This window comes from Triplophysa rosa, linkage group LG7 (assembly GCF_024868665.1).
Source record: "Triplophysa rosa linkage group LG7, Trosa_1v2, whole genome shotgun sequence".
Lineage (NCBI taxonomy): Eukaryota > Metazoa > Chordata > Actinopteri > Cypriniformes > Nemacheilidae > Triplophysa > Triplophysa rosa.
The window spans coordinates 22117230-22137756 of NC_079896.1; the positions used below are offsets into that span (position 1 = coordinate 22117230).

The window sequence follows — 20527 nt, forward strand, 5'->3', positions numbered from 1 at the left end:
TCACACAATAGACTGAGTCGAGAAACGCATACAATCACACGGCCGACCGGACCGATGCTCCGGTGCAGATGGTCCAACGATGAGCTTCGTAGAACATGATTTGGCTAAACGTCTCCATTCACAACTTGCGCCGTTTTTAATGTTTCCAAAACAAGGCTACAAAAATCGGACGTTTGAGGGGACGAGATGATGTATAGAATTTGAAAGAAAAACTCAAAAAAATAAATAGTAGAAAACTATATCTCCAAATAACGTACCTCCCCCTCCATCTGACATAATGATTTTATGCATAAATATTTTTTGTTGCCATAAATGTTAAATGTTATGTTTAACAAAGGCCCGTTAACGAGTGATAAACACTAAATTAAACTACTTTGGATGTTCAAATATGTTCAGAGTAAAATTCGTAAACAAAGCCTGTGATACGTTATGTTGTTTCTGGGCAGGGTATGCATTAACATTGCTAGTTGCATCATCGTCCAGCTGTCAAGTCATTGGAAACGCGAGCTGGTCTGAAAAGATGCAAAGTGAAAAAGGGCTAACGCCTGAAATCTGACTGACAGCGCATTCGGGGCCTGTATAAAATACGCTTGACCCATTACCAACTGAAAACCATCTCACATCATCTCAGCTGGACATTAAACAACCACCTTGTGAGCAACACAGAGACGACTTCAAGATAAACTCCGTCCAGCTGTGAGGGAGAGAGAGACGATATCTTTCCTGTTAATGTCAGGCTAAACGTTTGGATTAAACTAGCTAAAACATGGGTTACATGCATCAAGAGTTCATCTAAACAGCTGAACTACACAACAACATCATTTGGTGTGGAGCGGGCAGTATAAGCACCCCTCAAACTGTGCTCAGATTTGCAAAAACACCAAAGTTTTTCATTATTTGGTCCATATTTAAGCAAAACTAAAAACTCATTAGGTCTTAAGCGCTATAAAAGAACAAAATCTGAACAGCCTACAGTGCATTTGAGATATATATATTTATATGTACATACATTCCCTCGGAATTAAACCCGTGACGTTGGCATTGCCTGTTAAGTCGAGATGGTCAAGTCTCGGCAGACGGTGAAGTCTTCAGCCCTACACCTCTAACAAAGGTCGCTTTTACAAACTAACTCCCACACACAGTAACCAAAGGTGTTTGCCGAAGTAAACCGGGATCAATCCCGCAGGAGATAATCTCTCTGTTCAAAGTTCTGAGGGAGAAAAGAGTTTGTGGAATTCTCATCACATGATGCCGTTGGAGGTGGAGCAGCTCTCTGCTTTTAAACTGCCGTCTCACACCGCGAGAATCTATCCGAATGCAGAACGAGACCCAAAATAATCCCAAAAAGTAAATAATGTTGAATGATCTGAAAAATAAATCAAATTTACATAAACAAATAACAGGCTGTTTATTTACTGTCCAGTTCGAGTGAACTCAACAAACTCAATCTGGGATGTGATGTGATGTGCACTGACATCTATCGTCGACATTGCGATGACAGATTTTCAGTCGTTGGGCCAATCGCGTGGTTGTTGCTTTCGACAGAGTTAAATTGGACTATTTACCGAGAATGACCATTTCGAAGTGTTTCTGTGTTTACAAAATCGATACATGCTCAAACATTAAATTGTCTAAACACACACACACACACCTGTTCCAAACTCTCCTCGCGTCTCAAAGCCGAGCCTCAGATGAATTTCTCTTAAGTGTGAAAGTGTGCGGCCATGAATAGAGCTAACATGCCGCTGCGTAACACTATCTGCGTGAGTGTGTGTGGATCTATATAAGGGCTGTAACCAGGGGACGCCCAACAAACATTCACAAACACCTCAGTTATTTTGCTCTCGACACCCACCCTCCTCTGTCTTTATTCTCTCTTTATTTCTGTCGCTCTACCCCCTTTTCATGCACGTTCTCTGAAGCTGAATGCAAATGCTGAGCGCCGGTAGAGAGACAGAGAGAGCGAGAGAGAGGGCTGGGTTGTGATTAAGGAGAAAGGGTCGTGTTCTTTGTTCAGCCCTCGGGGGATGTTTACCGGTGGAGACGCTGTGGATGTGATATGAAAGGCAGTTGGGTCAGCAGTGATGTGAGTAAAAGTGAAGTCACACCTAAGGCATTTCCACTGAGCTCTCGGCCTGGTGAGGAGGGGGTTCCCTTCATAATCTACAATATCTTCACATGCAAGAACATGGAATAAATTACAACTGGGAGAGCTATAAAACGTTCACTAGTGTATCCTAATGTACATGAAATTAAATCATATTTCATATTTTTAAAGCTCATTTTGAGTCTGTGGAATTCTTTTCTGCATTGATTTGGGAGGAACATATTAGTGTGGAATTCTGCTAAATGGATTGAAACATGCTATAATGTGTTAAATGAAGCTGGGAGTTCTTACAGTTAGCCAAAATACTAACAAATGAACCTGCAAAGGGCGCCGGCATATATGTAATATAATTTTAATGACGGCACTTCTGTTCTGCAGATTCTGCTTTGACCTGCACTTGATGTCCAAGTTAAAGTTTAACTGACAAAACGGTTTTACAGTGAAGGAAAAAACACATTTAGTAAGTAAAAATGTAAAAATTCAAAAATATATGAAAGTTAAACTGTATTAATGATTGTATTCCTCAATCCTAATGAGACATAAAATGAAAAAAAAAAGACATGCCAATTTTTCACAACTGCGAAAAGTTCAGTTTCACTGAAATGACCCTGCAAAAATATTCAATTTATAAACACATCCTGGACAAATATGCCATAACTGGACAAACTGGCAACGATCAACTCCTGACCCACAACACAGAATTAGTCCAACGCAACAGCTGTGTACAGCCTGAACATAAACATGATATAATAGAGCAGATACCGAAGCATACATCACACACACACCAGAGTAAAATCTGAACTCTGAATTTAGTTCCGAAAACCACACGAATACACCAGCTCGCAACGAACGCTCAGCAGAGTGATGAAGAGGACTTCCACACTCCTCTTCCTCAAAACCACTTTCCGCTCCACACTCCTTTCCTCTTCTAACATTTAACTAACCCCGGTGCAACCTGAAGTCTGGAAGCTCAACAGTTTTCTTTCCGTGTGAGAAAGGCGTGGGGGACCAGAGGTACACGTTCTCGCTCCGTTCACCTTACACACATGTAAATGACACACATTACATCTGACAGTCAGCTGTGAGCGGCCCTGCGCCTCCCAAACACAGAAGCAAAGGAGGGGCCGGAACGGGCAGCCAGGGAGCCGTGCAGCATAATGGGGGCACAGAAACAGTTTAGACAGGGCGGAATCTGCCATTGTTGGGGATGAAAGAGCAGCCCGAGCTAAAGAATCACCCCCCTCCTAATTCGGCAAGCAAGGCTCAGCTGCCATAATCAAACACTGAGATTCTCCTCTCGCCACAGAGGAGCTTTTCCAAACCTGAAATGATGTAATCAATCTGCCCGAGCAGAGCGTCGCTCGCTGAATGGAGGGGCACGTCTTTGTGCTGCAGGAAACGTGTGAAAATATGCGTCTCGGGACGACCCACGGCAGTCATCTGCTCAGGGGGAAGTGGGTCTTCCTGCCGTTTCACAACCCTGAATTTGTGAAAGACTTCCCTTACATACAAGGCGCATGGAAACGATGACAGAAAACACTTCTTGACCTATGCCATCTGCATATCATATTCAGAGGCACAGAAATGCATGTTTAAAACTACAATCAAAGGAACAAAGAGTATAAAAACACTTACAGAGTTTAAAAAAGCAGAACAGCCTTATCACATACAGCGAAAACCTCATAGCAAGACAAAACTTCCACACCTGGACACAAACACAACGGCATCCTTGAACCGATTTCAGCTCTCAAATTCTGATCTGCTCTTATCACATCAAATTCCCTCTACAGTCCATTCAGTCGAGTAGATTAAATTCTATGTGATAGATCAGAAAACTGAAGCAAGATGTTTGCAAAACAGAATTGCAAAATGCAGCCAGACCTATTTCAATTCATTTTAGAGAATACAGAATATTTTATAATATCCATGATGTACATGTTAATGAAATATTTAATTCTTTAATTTCTGTTAATTTCTGTCTAAAGTTTTCAGTTGTTTGCGTGTCTTCCACTACACACTTGAGATTACATGGACACAGATTTTAGCAGGTGTGTGAGCATACACACATTTGCCTTTCAAGAGAAAAATCTAAAAGCATCCAACATTCCTAAATATTTCATCTGCGTCCTCGTTTCAAAATGACTGTCACCCCTATACCAATACACACTTTTCACTTGTGCATTTTTATTTCTAGCATACTACAATTTTGGTATTATTATGCACACGAAAAAACATCTCTTCAAGTTCCCCAAATAAACTCCCAATTTCAGAACAGTTTCAACTTGATTTTCGTGTAAAATACACACGTTATATCTAAACCATAAAACGCGCACGCATCGTCTAAAATGAAGCGTAAAAAGCCGACCGTCATTTTTGAATAAATGTGATGAAATGCATTAACATGCACGATTAGTTTTCACGTGCGCAAAAGTCTCTAAGACAACAGAATGATACACGGAGGTGACGTACAAAATTATTTTTTAACTTCAGTGCTTAAAGACACTCGTGAGGTTGAAAAGGCTCTTATTGATTTTAACGGATCAATATGAAACATTTCATAAAGGAAAGAGGGAGACAGATCTGAACTGATGTGTGTTCGCAGCGTTTAATCCCCGTGAAACAGGGGTATTAAAAACTCAAATGTACACACATACACACACACCTACACACGCACACACACACACACACACACACACAAATGTGCACCATCAAACCCAAACACGAATTTAATGCAACTCTATAAACCGCCATCGTTTGTTGTTTTGCGTGCTCATATGGTGTGCTTAGTTTATATAATGCACTATAGTGTTTATACATGCGTAAACACGCACAAACAACAACTTGGCATGAATTCAACCTGATTTAACACCACTGAATAAAATAAGTTGATAAAAACTCACAGTGCATTCTGCCCCGCACAAAAGCATTAATGCGTGTTTGTAACTGTTTATCAGACTGCATTAGCGTGTTACAGCCAGCTGCACTTGTGCGACATTCATTGCGACTAACGGAGCTCTATACACACCCCACACAAAAACACACAACGAGCTCAGCCCCACTATAGAAGAGCACTAATTCACGCATTAAGAATGAATGAAAATAATGCACCGCTGCTGACTGTATTCAAGAACCCTGTCGATGTCTTTGGATTGTCAACAGCTTCTTTAACAAATTAAAATGTGCGTGTAACGAATCCACAGGCATCTAACATGAGCAAAAGATAGAGCGCGTATAGCGGTCCAGCGAATTTACGCACAAACTTTTATTTCCAAACTCCTTTTAACTTGCGCACAATACAAAGCTCCATCTCGTTCGCTACACGGCCTTTGTGTACAACACACCCGTTAAGTACAATTTCTAATTCTGCTCTTTTTATGTTATTTATAAACATTAGGAGGCATAAACAGAGTCTGATCTCACTCTACCCCTCGTATCGCATCCATTTGCGCAGCGCACCCGCTCCGCGCCAGGACACTTTCCCATGCGGCTCTTACCGTTTTTCCTCCGCGGGTTGGCTTGTTTTCGCCTCTTACACCGGGGGCCGTCCGCCATGATCAGCTCCCGCATTGATAAACGTGGATCAGATGGCAGTTCGCATGGACTCAAACCCGAACGAACACAGCGACAATGTAGTGGAGGCGCAGGGTGAGACGCTCCCTCTGGCAGTCCATCAGCCCGAACAGACGAACAGAAAGACAGAGAAACACACAGGCACATGGGTGAGTGAATGTGATTGTTTGAGAGGGTCTGATATCGTTCTGCGAGGGCGCAGCTTGTCTGTGGCAACTGATCACCGGAGAGCACCCAAGCACCGACTGTAATACGAATGCATTTACTTATGGACTTACATGTAAACATGCCGCGCACTGAACAGTCTGTCATGTTGCTGTGATCCCTGATTTAAACGCCAAAACAAAATGACGTGAAAAAACTGCAAGTATCAAAGGTCAGAGTCTAGATTTATATTTGACTTGTAGTCATGTATAAATGATAAAAAAGGTAAAGAGTTTTACTTTAAAAAGATTTTTGCTGCTTGTTTATTTTGGGAGCCTGAATTAATTTTACAGACAATTTCAAAGTAACGGTCTGTGTTTATAGTATGTCTTTTACAGACAACGCTGAACGTAGCCTAAATCATTTTCAGGTTGCATTTATTTTCATTAAAACATTTATTTCATAAACTATCAGCTCAATTTCATTTTTTTTTACCTGAGTGGTGTAGTTTATGTTGTTCAATATGTGAAAGCTACAGCTTTTTGTGCAGTCATGAAACTTTTATTTCTGTTGAGAAAACGAAATGCTGTGGGTATCTATATAATATCTCTCTGTGTAATGATAACAAGCTACACGCTTGAATAAATGTGCATATTACAGCTTAAAAAGTCGCACACAGATGTCATCAACATCATCTCTGAATCAAATACTATTCTCATCAGGACGCACTAGGCACAAATACTGTTACAGCTTCTTTACATTTATGTTTACTTTGCATTTGACTATCATGCAACGTTAAAATATATATTTTGTGATTGCATGTTAACAGATTTGTAGGCGAAATTAGTCAGAAAAGCTAAATCAAATCGAAGCATTTAAACTACAAACTGTAGCGATTCTAACATATTATATTATTGATCTCCCACAGAACAAATATTGCAAAATAAAATATTTGTAAATTTTGACTGTGTTTAAACGTCAAGTCAGGTTATTCTCAAATCAAATTATAGTTTTAAATAAGTTCACTGTCATTCACTGCACCTGTACAGGTGAACGTGAATCACACGCGCGCATTGTCACCTGTATTTGAGCATCCTGATTCCAGCACAGCAGCTTTATTTCTCTTGAGAAGTATTTTAATATCATATGAAGGCAAAAGAGTATGTCTTACCGTGTCGTTTCTGCTGCAGGAGTGTGTGTGTGTGTGTGTGTGTGTATGGGTCCAGAATAAAGCCAGGGAAACAGACGCGCGTTATTCCTGACGCGCAGGTTTGCAACTGATTCCTCGTGCAGACTCCAGGACTCAAACCTGCGCTCGGACTGACGCGCGTACACGCCTCGAATGACACTTTCCTCCTTTTCTTTTCGAGAGAGAGAGAAACACACGCCACCTATCAGCACAGGGAGGGATAATGGATCCAAACGCGCGTGTGTTATGAGGACACACACACATGCACACACACACCGCAGAGCATCAGGCACCTTTAACGTTTGAAGGAAGTTACGCACACTCACTTGCTTACTTTTCATCTCCGACCGCAGATCGACTGTATAGAGAAACAAAAGAGGATGACTCTATTAAAGAAAAGATTAATAAGATGATCGAGTTTTATTTTTGAAGAAACGCGTCCTGTCAGGTGAGACGTGGGAAGCGCGTCCAGGTTTCCACAGGGAAGGACGCGCGCGCGCGCGCGCTCCGGTGTGACAGGTGAGTCTGCAGGTGCGCAGGTTTATTTCAGGATTTTTTTTAATAAAGCCATTACGCGGTTTATAGAAGCCATTAAATAAATAATATTTTCTGTTTTAATCGAATTAAAAACAATAAAAAGAATTAAATGCTTTGTCGACCGGATCTACTAGATGGATTTAAGGGCGTGAACAAGCTCTCTCTGTTATGTTATTTTCTTAGCTTTACTTTTTCTTTTCTGTTTTGCCTTTTCTGTTTATGCTTTAGTTCTGATGTCTTCAGGGGGCGATTATGGTTTATGTGTGAATAAAATATTTTTACAGCAATTGTCGTATGAATTAAGCCATCAAATACTGGCGTCAACACTGATTCATGCTTTTATTTCGAATAATTTTAAGCTAATTATTATTAGATATGCATTTTGTTAATAATAATATTACTTAGATTATTTGACATGATATACTACTACAAAATAATTGTATTTGCATTTATTATTTATGAATTAAGATTATTTTAAATGATTTTGTATATTTAACTGTGTGCATATTTGGAGGATGCGATCATGATTTATTTATTGGAACCCTGCAGGGTGAGTGACAAATCAATCAATCATTCACTTAATCAATCTATATATTTTTAATTGCAATATTTTGTTAGTTTTTATAAGTGAATAGTTTTACATGGTGTGTGATTGAGACAAACCCTCATCCACAGACCCATGGGTTCATAAATCGGTTTAAGGGGGAAACAGACGCCCCCTCTCTGCGCACGATTTACTTACACTCTGTCCTCCATTTCTGACCCATCACATATTTTTGCTTTAGGCCTATAGTCTTTGCTAAGGAAAAAGCCCATTTATTTTTTCTCACATCACTTATCACTAATATTGCTTTGTAACTTACAGTGTTACATATGCAATGTAAGATAGAGATATAAAAATATATTTTTACCTTAAAAGTACAGATTTATTGTTGCCCTTTTTTGTATGTTTAACATATACAAATGCAGCAATAAGTCTAAAAATAATTGCAGGGGTTTTATTCAACTATGTGTTGAAAAAAAAGGTAGAAAAAAGCTATCAATATATTGGTTATTTAAATATTGAATTTTTACACATATTTTTTTTAATCCTCAGAATAAATGTCATTTTGCTCTATGAAATGCTTGAGGTCTCATGCCACGTGTGGATGTTAGGTGGTTCATTTTCAGAGTTGTAAGCCACACCGCACACAACATTACCAGAGATGCAGGCATGTATGTCATTAGCATAATTATCACATCTTCATGTGTGCATGTTCATCACCAGCCCAAAAACCCCGTCCGACTCTTCACAGATCCACCTCTGTGCAAATACAGCAACGCATGCACGCGCATTACATGCGATAGCGATTTCTCATCTGTACTTATTAATTATGCATTTACCCAACAAACCTGTTCAATTCACAGCCAAATGTTAATGTGAGTGACAGCTGTACAGAGCGAGCGTGTCACACATGCGCGCGCACGTACACACACACACACACACACACACACACACACACACACACACACACACACACACACACACACACAGTCAAAAGAGAACAAGGATGACAGATTGACGGACAATTAGAGAGCAGCGTTAGCAGAGAGAGATTTCAAAGTCTCTAAAAAAACATATGAAATGAGGTATTTTACCGTAGCCGCAGGCCCTGGGCTCGCCGACGGGCTTCAATCTATTGTATATAACAGCACACTGGAATCCTCAAATACTGTATGCTTCAAATAGTTATTGATTTTCACATGTAGCACTTGTTCTGTATAGAGGAATAACATGAATGATCTGATTATTAACAGACGGTCTTCATTTGCGTGCATCAAACACGAGACGTTTCAAACATGAGACAAAGACGGTGATGATCCTGTAAAGAGGTCAGGCCTCCAGTGAGGTGAAGAATGGCATTCCAATCCAGCACAAGCAGATATATCTGTAACTATTTTGATGTTCCGGCTTTCCTGAGCAATGAAATGAAAAACATTCACAATTCATTCTGACATTAGGAAAGTTCACACACACTCACAGAGAGAGAGAGAAAAGGTAAAGTCCGTTAAAATGGAAAACTGTGCCTACAGAAACATAGCTTATTGTTCCTGTGGAATTAATAATTGACGGTTGTTAAATGAATAATTTATCATGAACTGGAATAATCGTTGTATCTCTAATCTCAACGCACATTTGCATATGAATCTTGTAAAAATCTGCTCCTATGTGCTGTATAAACTTTGCAGGAGTGTGAAATGTAATTTATACTATGAAATAAAATGTGACTTTTTTTCTCTCAGGATTCAGAGCTCTCGTGAAAGTACGGTGGGGCTGCTCTTAAAACAGCCGCCATTCACAGAATGTGTTTCAAACCACTTACCGCACAACCACGAGTGTGACATTCTTCATATGCCTGTGTTCAAATCTGTACACGTCTGCAGAGAAGAACATACAGTTTTATTCTGCAATTTCAAATCATTTAATACATGTCATGTGAAACACGTAAACAATAAAACAATTTATTATGCTTAAGAGTTCTGTTGTAGGTTGGTCGATACTGTTCATCAGTCACTGTACAGCATCCACAAAGACCAGCTTTAAACGTCAGCTTACTGTACATGTCAGGAATGAAATCTTCTAGTGGAAGGATAAGCCTTCATGAATTTTATCAATAAAAAAATATGTCTTTAGTATCAGTATCTCTAGTACCAGTTTGAGCAATATGGCACTTGAGTATTTAAGATAATCAACACCAATCAGTTCTCAGCAAGACACAAAATGAGCAAAACGACAAATATTTATATGCAGACGTGTGATGCGAATAAACAGTCATCGCCGTGGCAACAAACATCACTGTCTTTTTCTGTCTGTCTGTCTCTCTCTTAAGCGGGCAGGACGTGAGAGTGATTTGTGTTTGATCTTGCGTGTGTGCGATGAAGAAAAAAAACATCTAACACAATTGACAGCGACAATTACTGCCGATCAGAGTGGCTGAGCGGACGATTTACACTTACATTTACACGTCAGTTTGTTGAATGAAAAAGAGAAAAGCTGTAGGATATTTCCTATCTGTGTTTGGTGTATAATTTGTTGAGATTTGAGAAAGAAGAGGTATGTAGAGATGCACATTAACATGTGAAAAGGAGGCAATCACGGGCCACTGCTGAGACTATTGTCCACACTCAGAGAGAGAGAGAGAGAGAGAGAGAGAGAGAGAGAGAGAGAGAGAGAGAGAGAGAGAGAGANAAGGAGGATATGACGCGCGGATGCGGAAACTTTTGTCAACACACAGAGAGAGAGAGAGAGAGAGAGAGAGAGAGAGAGAGAGAGAGAGAGAGAGAGAGAGAGAGAGAGAGAGGGGCAGTTAAGTGTTGCTCTACTGAATTTGACCTATTATGCCATGTCTTTCTCTCTCGCTTATACACACACATTCACTCACGCATCCATTTGGTGCATTGTAACATACTCCAATAAACATGTTTTTTTAATTGCAGGTCAGAGTGGACTTGAACATGCTTTTTTATGGAACAGGACATAACATGTGATGTATATCAGTAAGTACATTTACATGGGCACCTACAATCAAGCTGTAAGTGCGCTACGGCAGGTTCACATTGTTCACATGGTCATTACTCCAATTTTACCTTAAAACACACTACTGCAATTTTAGTCATCCTGAAACATTTACACAACACTATAAAAATGCTAAATTACTGCTTTAGGCACATAAAAATTCAATAACTGAAATAATTGTACTGAGATATGGCACCTGTGTGTGATACCACTAGACTCTTTCGATTGAAGGGTCTACAGTGGCTCTTTGTGACACTTGACAAAGAACCTCTTCTTATGAAGAACCGTTTTCACAGAACTGGGCTTTTGAGTTATATGACCCTTCATGTTTCAATACAGGTAAACTGTTTTTATCTCTAAGATCTCTAACAACTTCTCAAAATAAAGCCTTTATCTGTAATACTCTAAACACAAACGCCTTAATTTCTGTGTGCGTGTGTGTAAGAGAGAGTAGAAGGGTTGTTGGAGAGGCAGGAGAGAGGGAAGGAGAGAGAGACAGAGTGGCAGGGTTGTTGGAGGGGCAGAAGAAAGATCCGGCAATGAACAAACGAATGCACAACGACCGTCCTAGATTCCTAAAATCTCGACGTTCTGTAAAGTGACACATTTAGCAGCCGCCCCCTGCCGGCACTACTATTGTGTGTGAGTGTGTGCGTATATGTGCTGAATCAGTTTTTCAGGATGTTTTTTTCTCTTCCGAGCTGTAGACCGACAAATTCCTGCTGTATTTGTAAACTTTGTAATAAAAAGCAAAACAATACTACAAACTGAAATTAAAATAAAAGAGTGAAAGAGGTTGGGAAGGACTTATTTGGACTGACACGGAGACAAAATGTTGAACATGAACAGGAAAGTTCACTTTAAAAATGACAATCCGTCATCATTTACCCGCCCTCTTATCATTTCAAACCTTTATGACTTTCTTCCGCAGAACACAAAGGAAGATATTTTGAAGAAAGCTGGTATCCGAACAGCACTGGCCCCCATTGACTTCTATTGTGTGGACACAAAACCAATGCAAGTAAATAGGGGGCAGTTAACAACATTGTTCAAAATATCTTCTTTTGTGTTCTGCGTAAGAAAGAAAGTCATACAGGTTTGAAATGACAAGAGCGTGAGTAAATGATGACAGAATTTTTGGCCGAACTATCACTTTCAGCACCTGACTAAATTCTGAGCGAGACGGGTGGATGAATACATCACATACTGTAATACGCGCACACACAGAGCTCATGTCAACCTGGTAAAAAAATTATTTGTTAAGGCCTTTAACTTAACAACAGCTCACTGTGACCTATAAATACTTGTTTGTCTACATCATTGAGGACCTCACATAGTCATTACTGCCATGCAAAGATGTTTATTACACCCTACACCAAACCAACAAAGACCTGTGGATATTATTACCGAGAGCAGCGAGAGGTTGAGAGAGCGCATTTTACACGCTAGCAGGACGGAGGTGCATGAGCATATACGTGGCCTGCGCTAACCTGATCAAACGTCTGCGGGACAATCACGCAAACTCTGCGCTCCGTTGGCTCGTTCTGAACCAGCAGAGGCTTTGATTGGTCATTATACCAATGTCACATAGTACAAACGCACACGCTTGATTTGATGTGCGTACCGTCGGAATTTGTTTGCAGATTCGGTTGTAGTGGGGGGAAATAAATACAATTATACAGAACACTTAAAGGGATAGTTCACCCAAAAATGAAAATTCCATCATCATTTACTCAGCCTCAGGTTGTTCCAAACCTGTATAAATTTCTTTGTTCTGCTAAACGCGAAGGACGATATTTGGAAGAATGTCGGTAACCAAACAGATCTCATCCCCCATTGACTCCCATAGTATTTATTTATCTAACCCTAACTATGGCAGTAAATGGGGGATGAGATCTGTTTGGTTGCTGACATTCTTCAAAATATCTTCCTTTGTGTACTGCAGAACAAAGAAATGTATACAGGTTTGAAACATCTTGAGGGTGATTAAATAGTGACAGAGTTTTAAATTTTGGGTGAACTATACCTTTAATAAAACGACACTCGAATGTGAAGTAATTGTCCGGATTATGAAATACTTTATAGTTTTATATAGTGTGCTTTTTGTTTTTAATGTATGCTTAAGTAATGTTGTACAGCTGTACAAATAAACATCATTTGATCTCAGTTTAGAGTTCTCAGAGATCTCAGAGTCATTGGTTTCTATCGAGTAGAATTTCTGGAATATCGCATCTAGAGTCCAAAAATTAGACCCTTCTGGACTAGTAAGCAACTGCCCGAGTATCTAGCAAGCAGTGTTGGGTGTAACTAGTTACTAAGTAATTAGTTACTGTAATTTAATTACTTTAAGTAATTAAAAAAAGAAAAAGTAAAGTAAGGGATTACTCTTATTTTTTCTGTAATTTAATTACAGTTACTTCTGATGTAATTAAACTAAATTCTTTGTGTAATATGTGTGTGTGTGTGCAGAAGAGGAATTTACATTAAAATTCAAAGTCTAACTTTAAAATCCGTGCTTTAATGTATAATTCTCACATTTGTAATTAATAATAATACTTTATGTAGTTTTATATTATTTATTTAAATGAATTAAAAGAGCCGTTTCATGTCTATCCTTGAATCACTTAACTCATCAAGGTTGATGTAGGATGTAGAAAGTAATTAGTAATAAGTAATTAAATACTTTTTGAAGAGAGTAACTTGTACAGTAATCTAATTACATTATCGAATGTGTAATTAGTAACTAGTAATTCATTACTTTTTCAGAGTAACTTACCCAACACTGCTAGCAAGCTACTAACATCGCCCAAAAGACAAAGAACAGCATGTGTACTGCAAAGAGTAAAGACTATTCCTTCAAGAGAGGAATAAGTGTGCTTAGTGAAGGTCGAGTTAATAAGGTCGTCGCTGTCTGACAGAACAGTCACACAGGAGTTTTGCATGAGGGGTATTTAGGGCTGTTGGCAGACCGATGGGGGCAGAAGGACGTTTGTCACCAACGCTTCAGACGGCCCTGTGGTTCTTCTGTTTCTTCTGAGCATTGAGGTTTATGTGGAGTTACAGCTGCAGGTCACAGATAACCTCATAAGGATAAAAGAACTACATTCCCAAAACACAGCACGGGCCAAAGAGTCAGCTCAGGGAACATACACTTTCACTCAAAGTTTGACTGTCGGTCACTGTTTGTGTTCATACTACAGAATAACACTAACAATGTAAAACTTTCTTTTCATCCACCCAAACTGAAGTACACTATATGAACTGTATACTACACTTCTTACAATATGGCAATTGAACACTTCACCCTGAGGGAAAAAAATGAACAGCTACAATATGCAGCATTAAAAGAGTGTGTGTGTTTTCTTTTACGCAAAGCTTCTGAAATTTAGAATCTTGCTAAAACAGGCATTTTTCTGACTGGGAGCCGCCCACAGCATCTCCCCAGCGGAGCCCTAAAGACTCGGTGATATACGGGTGGAAAAGTGTGTAAATGTGCAGAGGAGTGTGTCGGTGGTCTCAGTCAGCCCCGTGTTTGGCTCCTTTGCCCGCCTACCTCATAAAGCATCATTTCTCACATCACCTCTGAATTACTGCCTGCTGAACTCTCGGCAGGAGCAGACGGCTGCGTTCAAACGGCCCTGCGCTTATTTTAGACACGAGGGTCGAGTCGCCCCGTTTGGACTCGTCTCTAATTAGAAACATCAGTGTTGAACATTTACAGACGGCAGTAAAGAGAAGTCCCTAGAGCAGAATTACTCCTGAGCGCATAGACTGCGGTAAAACAATCAACCGATTAGAGTACGTCACACTTGTATCTGTATGTTCAAATAAAGAAAAGCAAATATTTTGAACTGTGACCGTTTCTGAGACTTGCGGCATCTGAGAACTAAATGCAAACTGAAAGTGAACATTCATTAAAAATGATGCATGCCATTTCTTCAAAATGCATTATAATTCAATATTTCATAAAAGTAAGACACATCTGTTAGCGTTTCTACAAATGTAACCGTCCATCCAACAAGTCTAAAACGACTCCTTCCTACGCACGCTTTCCAGGAATACAGCTGCAGTCAGATCTGCCTACATATTGAATAAACTAACTGAACACATCATGTTCTACACCGAGATCACAGTCTGTGTGTGGAAGTGAGCCGATCAGTCAGAATGAAGCGCTCACCTCTTTCTCCACCTTGAAACACGTCTTTTAAGCGGTTGCATAATGTCAGAGGAGGGATTTTATAAATATCTGCGGAGCATCAGTGTTGAGCGCTGTGAGAGCTGGAGTTAAGCGGCTCTCATGTTCCTGTGCTCAGAGCGCCTTTGAAATGCAGATTACGAGTCTATCCGCTGTCACCTGTGCGGAGCAGAGCGCCGGGGAGAGGCAGGTTAGATCGGTATCGTCGCTCTGGCAAATTGCTCCTGATGTCTGTATTGTTCTGTAACAGCGGTTTGATGTCTTTATCCTCAGACGTCTGAGGTAAGAACGCTCACCTTAGAAAAGAATCAATTTTCAGGACGAAGCATCAATCTGACACACTCTGCCTTTTTCTCGATAACGATTCGGTTTTCGTCTAAATGCGATTATGCAAGAAGATGGTTTGAGGTGCACATAATGTCTCTATTTTCACCTGAGATTAGCCGTTTCACTGCAGAATTGTTCCTTTCAACCTCTCTCTCGCTGTTTTATTCAACACATCATTGAAGAGTGTGTGAGAATTCTGCTCTGAAGTTTGATCGAGTTGACAAAGGTTAAGCAGTGAATAAAATATCACCATCCCACAGCAGTAGACATTTAACAAATACCTGCGAGACCCCGTTTGCACCTGCCGGTACTGCTGCAGGTTTCAGGTGGAAAAAAACGACTCGGGAAAACTCACTGTAGGTTACAAGAACACTGCCAGTAACGTAAAGGACTCTAGTGTGTACTTCTTTGGAGGATCTATTGACAGAAATGCAACATTATGTACATAACTATGTCTTCAGATGTGTATAAAGACCTTAAATAAAGAAGAGTTATGTTTTTAATACCTTAGAATGAGCTATTTTTCTCCATACACAGCGGGTCCCCTTGCATGGAATTCACCATGTTGTTTCTACAGTAGCCCTAAACGGACAAACTGCTCTAAAGAGCGCGTTTCGTAAATACGTTATCGACTTCGGCAAAGAAGCAAAAACGTGACATCTTAGTTCTGTGTCAGCCACCGTAGTGCTTCGAAAGGGAGGGGTGAGGAGTGGAGTGAGCCGTTGGTTGCAATTGGCAACCTCACCACTAGATGTTGCTAAATTTCACACTGGTTCTTTAAAACTGATTTGTTTTTTAAATAAAAATTCAATATGGTCAAGACTTAACGCCTCTAGTGAAATGTTTGGCTTCACGAGACACCGTCTGATGTGTACATTCCTTAATCAATCCAAAGCGAGACCTGACCAATCCAAACTCCTCAGGCTACTCAAACTCTCACAAACCTCTGTGACCTCCTTCCCATTCAGAAACATTACCTGCCCCCCCAAACAAACACAGGACTACCTGCTTGTCTGGGACTGAGGCCAGGACTATGTTCCCAGAATTCTCTTCCCTCGCTCTGGCACACGGGTCATAAAGCTGTCAGTGCTCTTGTAGGCCAGTCACCTCTGCTATTGTTACATGAAGGAACAAGCTACACACACACATACACACAGTCTCTGGTGCTTTGAAAGCGGAGGCTTCTTATTGGATCAGTGTGCGAAATCCTCTCTACCAACATCCAGTTAATAATAACAGGACTGCTGTACAGGTTTTATTCCTACGCTCTTACAGATCACATCAACACACAGAGATCAGGCCTTCACACTGACATTGATTTCATCTCTGGAGGTCAGTGGCGTTCCTATAGCTGGATGCTCTAATGTTATTGTCAGGCTGCACAAGGAGCTATAGCTAGAATACGGTGCGAACACTTTTTACGCAGCTTTTTGATATATCTGTATGTGGATTTAATACAAAGTAGGGCCGATTTTCACATCAAGATAATGTGGCCAAAAGAATGAACTATATCGGTATTATCATGATATCGAAACATTTTTATTAAATAAATAATGCTATCTGGTGAACTCATCTTTATTTTTCTCATTTTTTTCCGCCAGTGAATCGCACTCAAAATATGAAGGTAAGGAGGTGGAGAGACTTTGTAACCACTGTGGCTCTTAAAGGGATAGTTCACCCGAAAATGAAAAATCTTTCATCATTTACTCACCCTCCTGTCATTTCGAATCTGTATGATTTTATTTCCTCGTCAGAACGCAAAATAAGATATTTTGAAAAACGTTGGTAGCCGAACAACGGTGGTACCCATTGACTTGCATTGGTTTTGTGTCTGTTCAATAGAAGTGACGGGGACCCGCTATTGTTCGGTTACCAACCATTTTCAAAATATCTTCTGTTGTGATCTGCAAGAAAGTAAGTCACAGTAAAATGACGAGGAGGAGTAAATAATGACACAATTAGGGTTAGGGTTGAGTTAACTACCTCACTTTTAAATGGGGGCTGAATTATTTACTATATTATCATACAGTACTGTATGTGTACTTTTTAAAGGGGTGGTGCAACAGTGTGTCATGCATTCTGACTTCTTTACAATGTTAAACGTGCTGTCTTCTCATGCTTAACATGGTCAACTTGTCAAAAAACGAGTTGGGTGTATTACGTAGTATTTCCGTGCTCGATACACTCCCCCAGCGATCGTACAGGTTTCAGGAAAGTTTTTTTCGAACATATAAAACTGTATAATAACTATTTTTCTTAGTCCCTTATTGGACATTTCTCCCCTGAAAAGCACGCGGCACGTCCACATGGCAGCAAGGAGAGCAGGAGAAGGAGCATGCGCAGACATCACTTTCACTTGTGAGAGAGAGAGCATACGTTCGCGAAGTTCAGGTGTTTGTTTGTTCACTGCATTTGGGTGATGAATGTTATATAAACGGTGGATATAACGCTGGTTTTGGAGATCGTTTGAAACTGATATATTGAGCCGTCCCAGCGCTAAAAGATGCCGGACATGAACCGCATGCGGTGAGTGAAACTGATGTCTGTGTTTTGTTGGCAATGGGTGCGCACGTGCTTTAGTTCAGCCTACCCCTCCCCCCCGCATGCGCCGTATGCTTTCGGAAATAATCGTACAGCTGTATCTATCTTTTATAAATGTGATCAAACTAAACACTCTTCGAAGATACGAAGTATGCAATACTACTCTATAGGTATTCAAGAATAATATAAGATTGGCAGAAACCGTGTGTGTTAGGGCCGCTTTAACACAATATTGATAATGGTGGTTTATAATATCACGGATATTGAAAAAAACTGTATATTGTGACACCCCTAATAAGAACATTATAAAGAACAGAGAAATCACTTACATCTCATTACATCCCTCAACTCCAGTATGTCCCAGGTGAGGGATCATATGACCTCCGCCGTCCATCTGCGTCACGTCTCACTGGCTGTTGTTCATCAGCACAGACTAACGTCTGATTGCTGTGAATATTTCATAACCACAAATGACATATATAATACAAAATCTAGGACAGACATAAGACAGAAATAATAACAACTGTTTCAGTTAACAAGCTTTACCCTTGCACAATCTACCATAGTACTGCTTCCGGTCTAATGCCATCATTTATATAAAAATAATTGTATAATTATAATAGCAAAAATAAAATTAACATAAATATCTTCAAACAGTTTGGACAAAAAAAGAGTCAAAATTATTTTGTATTTAACACCATGTTAACAGATTTAATGTAACAAAACTGTAACTATTCTATTAACAGTCTTCGTGGTTATCATAGTAAAGTACAGTGTTCTTTGAAAATCACTGATTCTGTTTTCTTTCCATTAGGGGATTTTAAGTGTGGCTGTTCATACGGCTCAGAAAGCACAAAAAGCAGAAAATTACTCTTGTCAACAAAACTAAACGTCTATACTCTGTTTGGATGTGTGTAATGTGCAATACCACCACCACACACACGCACGCACGCACGCACGCACACGCACCTCGGTCTGTTTTATTGCTGTGTTATTACAATACTGGCATTACTATGGTAACGATGTGATTTCGTGGACTCTAATGCAGGTGCTAATGCACACGAGAGGCTTATATTATGAAATATTATTATGTTCTATTTAAACATCCTGTAGATGTTGTATTTCTCCCCTGGTTCGTGTGCTCTCAGGTTTTATGAGTGACCGTCAGCGGAGCGTGTCTTATAGTGTTATTCAAGACTTCGTTCGGAGACTGTGATAGAACACAACCCAATACTCCCCCAGCTCTCACTCACAGATCAGACCAAACACACAGATTCATTTCTGACACGCTACGCTGCAAAGTGTAACATGTCAGATTCTTTCCAAAGTAAATGAGCTGAAGGTTCTGGGGTGGAACTTCGGGGCCTGGTCTCATGTTGGCGGACTTCTGACGATGAGCATGATGTCTGGTCTACTTTGGGGTGGATTCTGGCCAGGAATGTCCCATTTAGACAGGAGGAAATGTTTAAAATACAACAAACCCCATGAGAAAACTGTTGAGAAAATAAACTTACTAACATGTCCAAAGGTTGTTTTTTTTTACTTTAGAAGTTTGTTGTAACTGGGCACAAAATGTATGACTGTCCATAAGTAGTAAATATTGATGCCGATTCTGAGGATTAAATGAACTTTCTAAATGTTATTAATTCATATAATGACTATAAATATTGAACATCAAACCGATGATGTTTCTTAACATTTTTTTATACACAGAGCACAAATATATTGCATTTTCCTGTCCTCTTTTGATTGACAGGATATATTGTCCCTGACCCTGATCATCGGCTGTTTTAAACTATCGGCCGATAGAGTGAACATTTGCTTTTATCGACCAATACCGATTATTGGCCGATATATCAGGGCATCGAATTATTTCTCATATAGAAAACAAAGCGGTTTATACAGTTGTGTTCATGAATATCTTCATGTGTCCATAGCCACAAACGAAACCGAATCTGTCATTTCTTCCTCTGAATTACTCACATGATCAACCTACAAACAACAACAATTTTGTTTCCTCATGAACTAAAAAAAGCATACCAACTAGAAGCTGCAGTGCATTTGATATGTGAAACTCAAAGTGGCCCCACATCGAGATGATTTCACAACAGATCAGAGGTCAGGAAAAAACTTGCTGCCAACCGAACTGCTTCTATAACAGCATTGGGAAACAGCTGTGACCCCTTTTATAGAGCCAAACTAAAGACATCATTTACTATCATAACAAACGCCCGCAACATCAAGCCCAGGGTTCACAAACTCAACTATTTTATGATCCCACATTCAGCAGTTTCACAATAAAAAGCAATTGAAAAAAAACAAAAAGGTAAAACACTCGATGGCTGTCATAATTCTGGCCTT

General features: G+C 39.9%; 1 protein-coding gene across 1 annotated transcript in view; it reads right to left on the reverse strand.

The window, feature by feature from the left end:
- The window catches only part of zeb2b (zinc finger E-box binding homeobox 2b), a 60208-nt gene extending 54505 nt beyond the window's left edge, over positions 1-5703 (reverse strand). Inside the window, 1 exon segment of the mRNA XM_057337717.1 lies at positions 5602-5703. Within this exon segment, the coding sequence (XP_057193700.1) occupies positions 5602-5674 (73 nt within the window). The 5' untranslated portion in view covers positions 5675-5703.
- Between the last annotated feature and the right edge of the window lie 14824 nt (positions 5704-20527).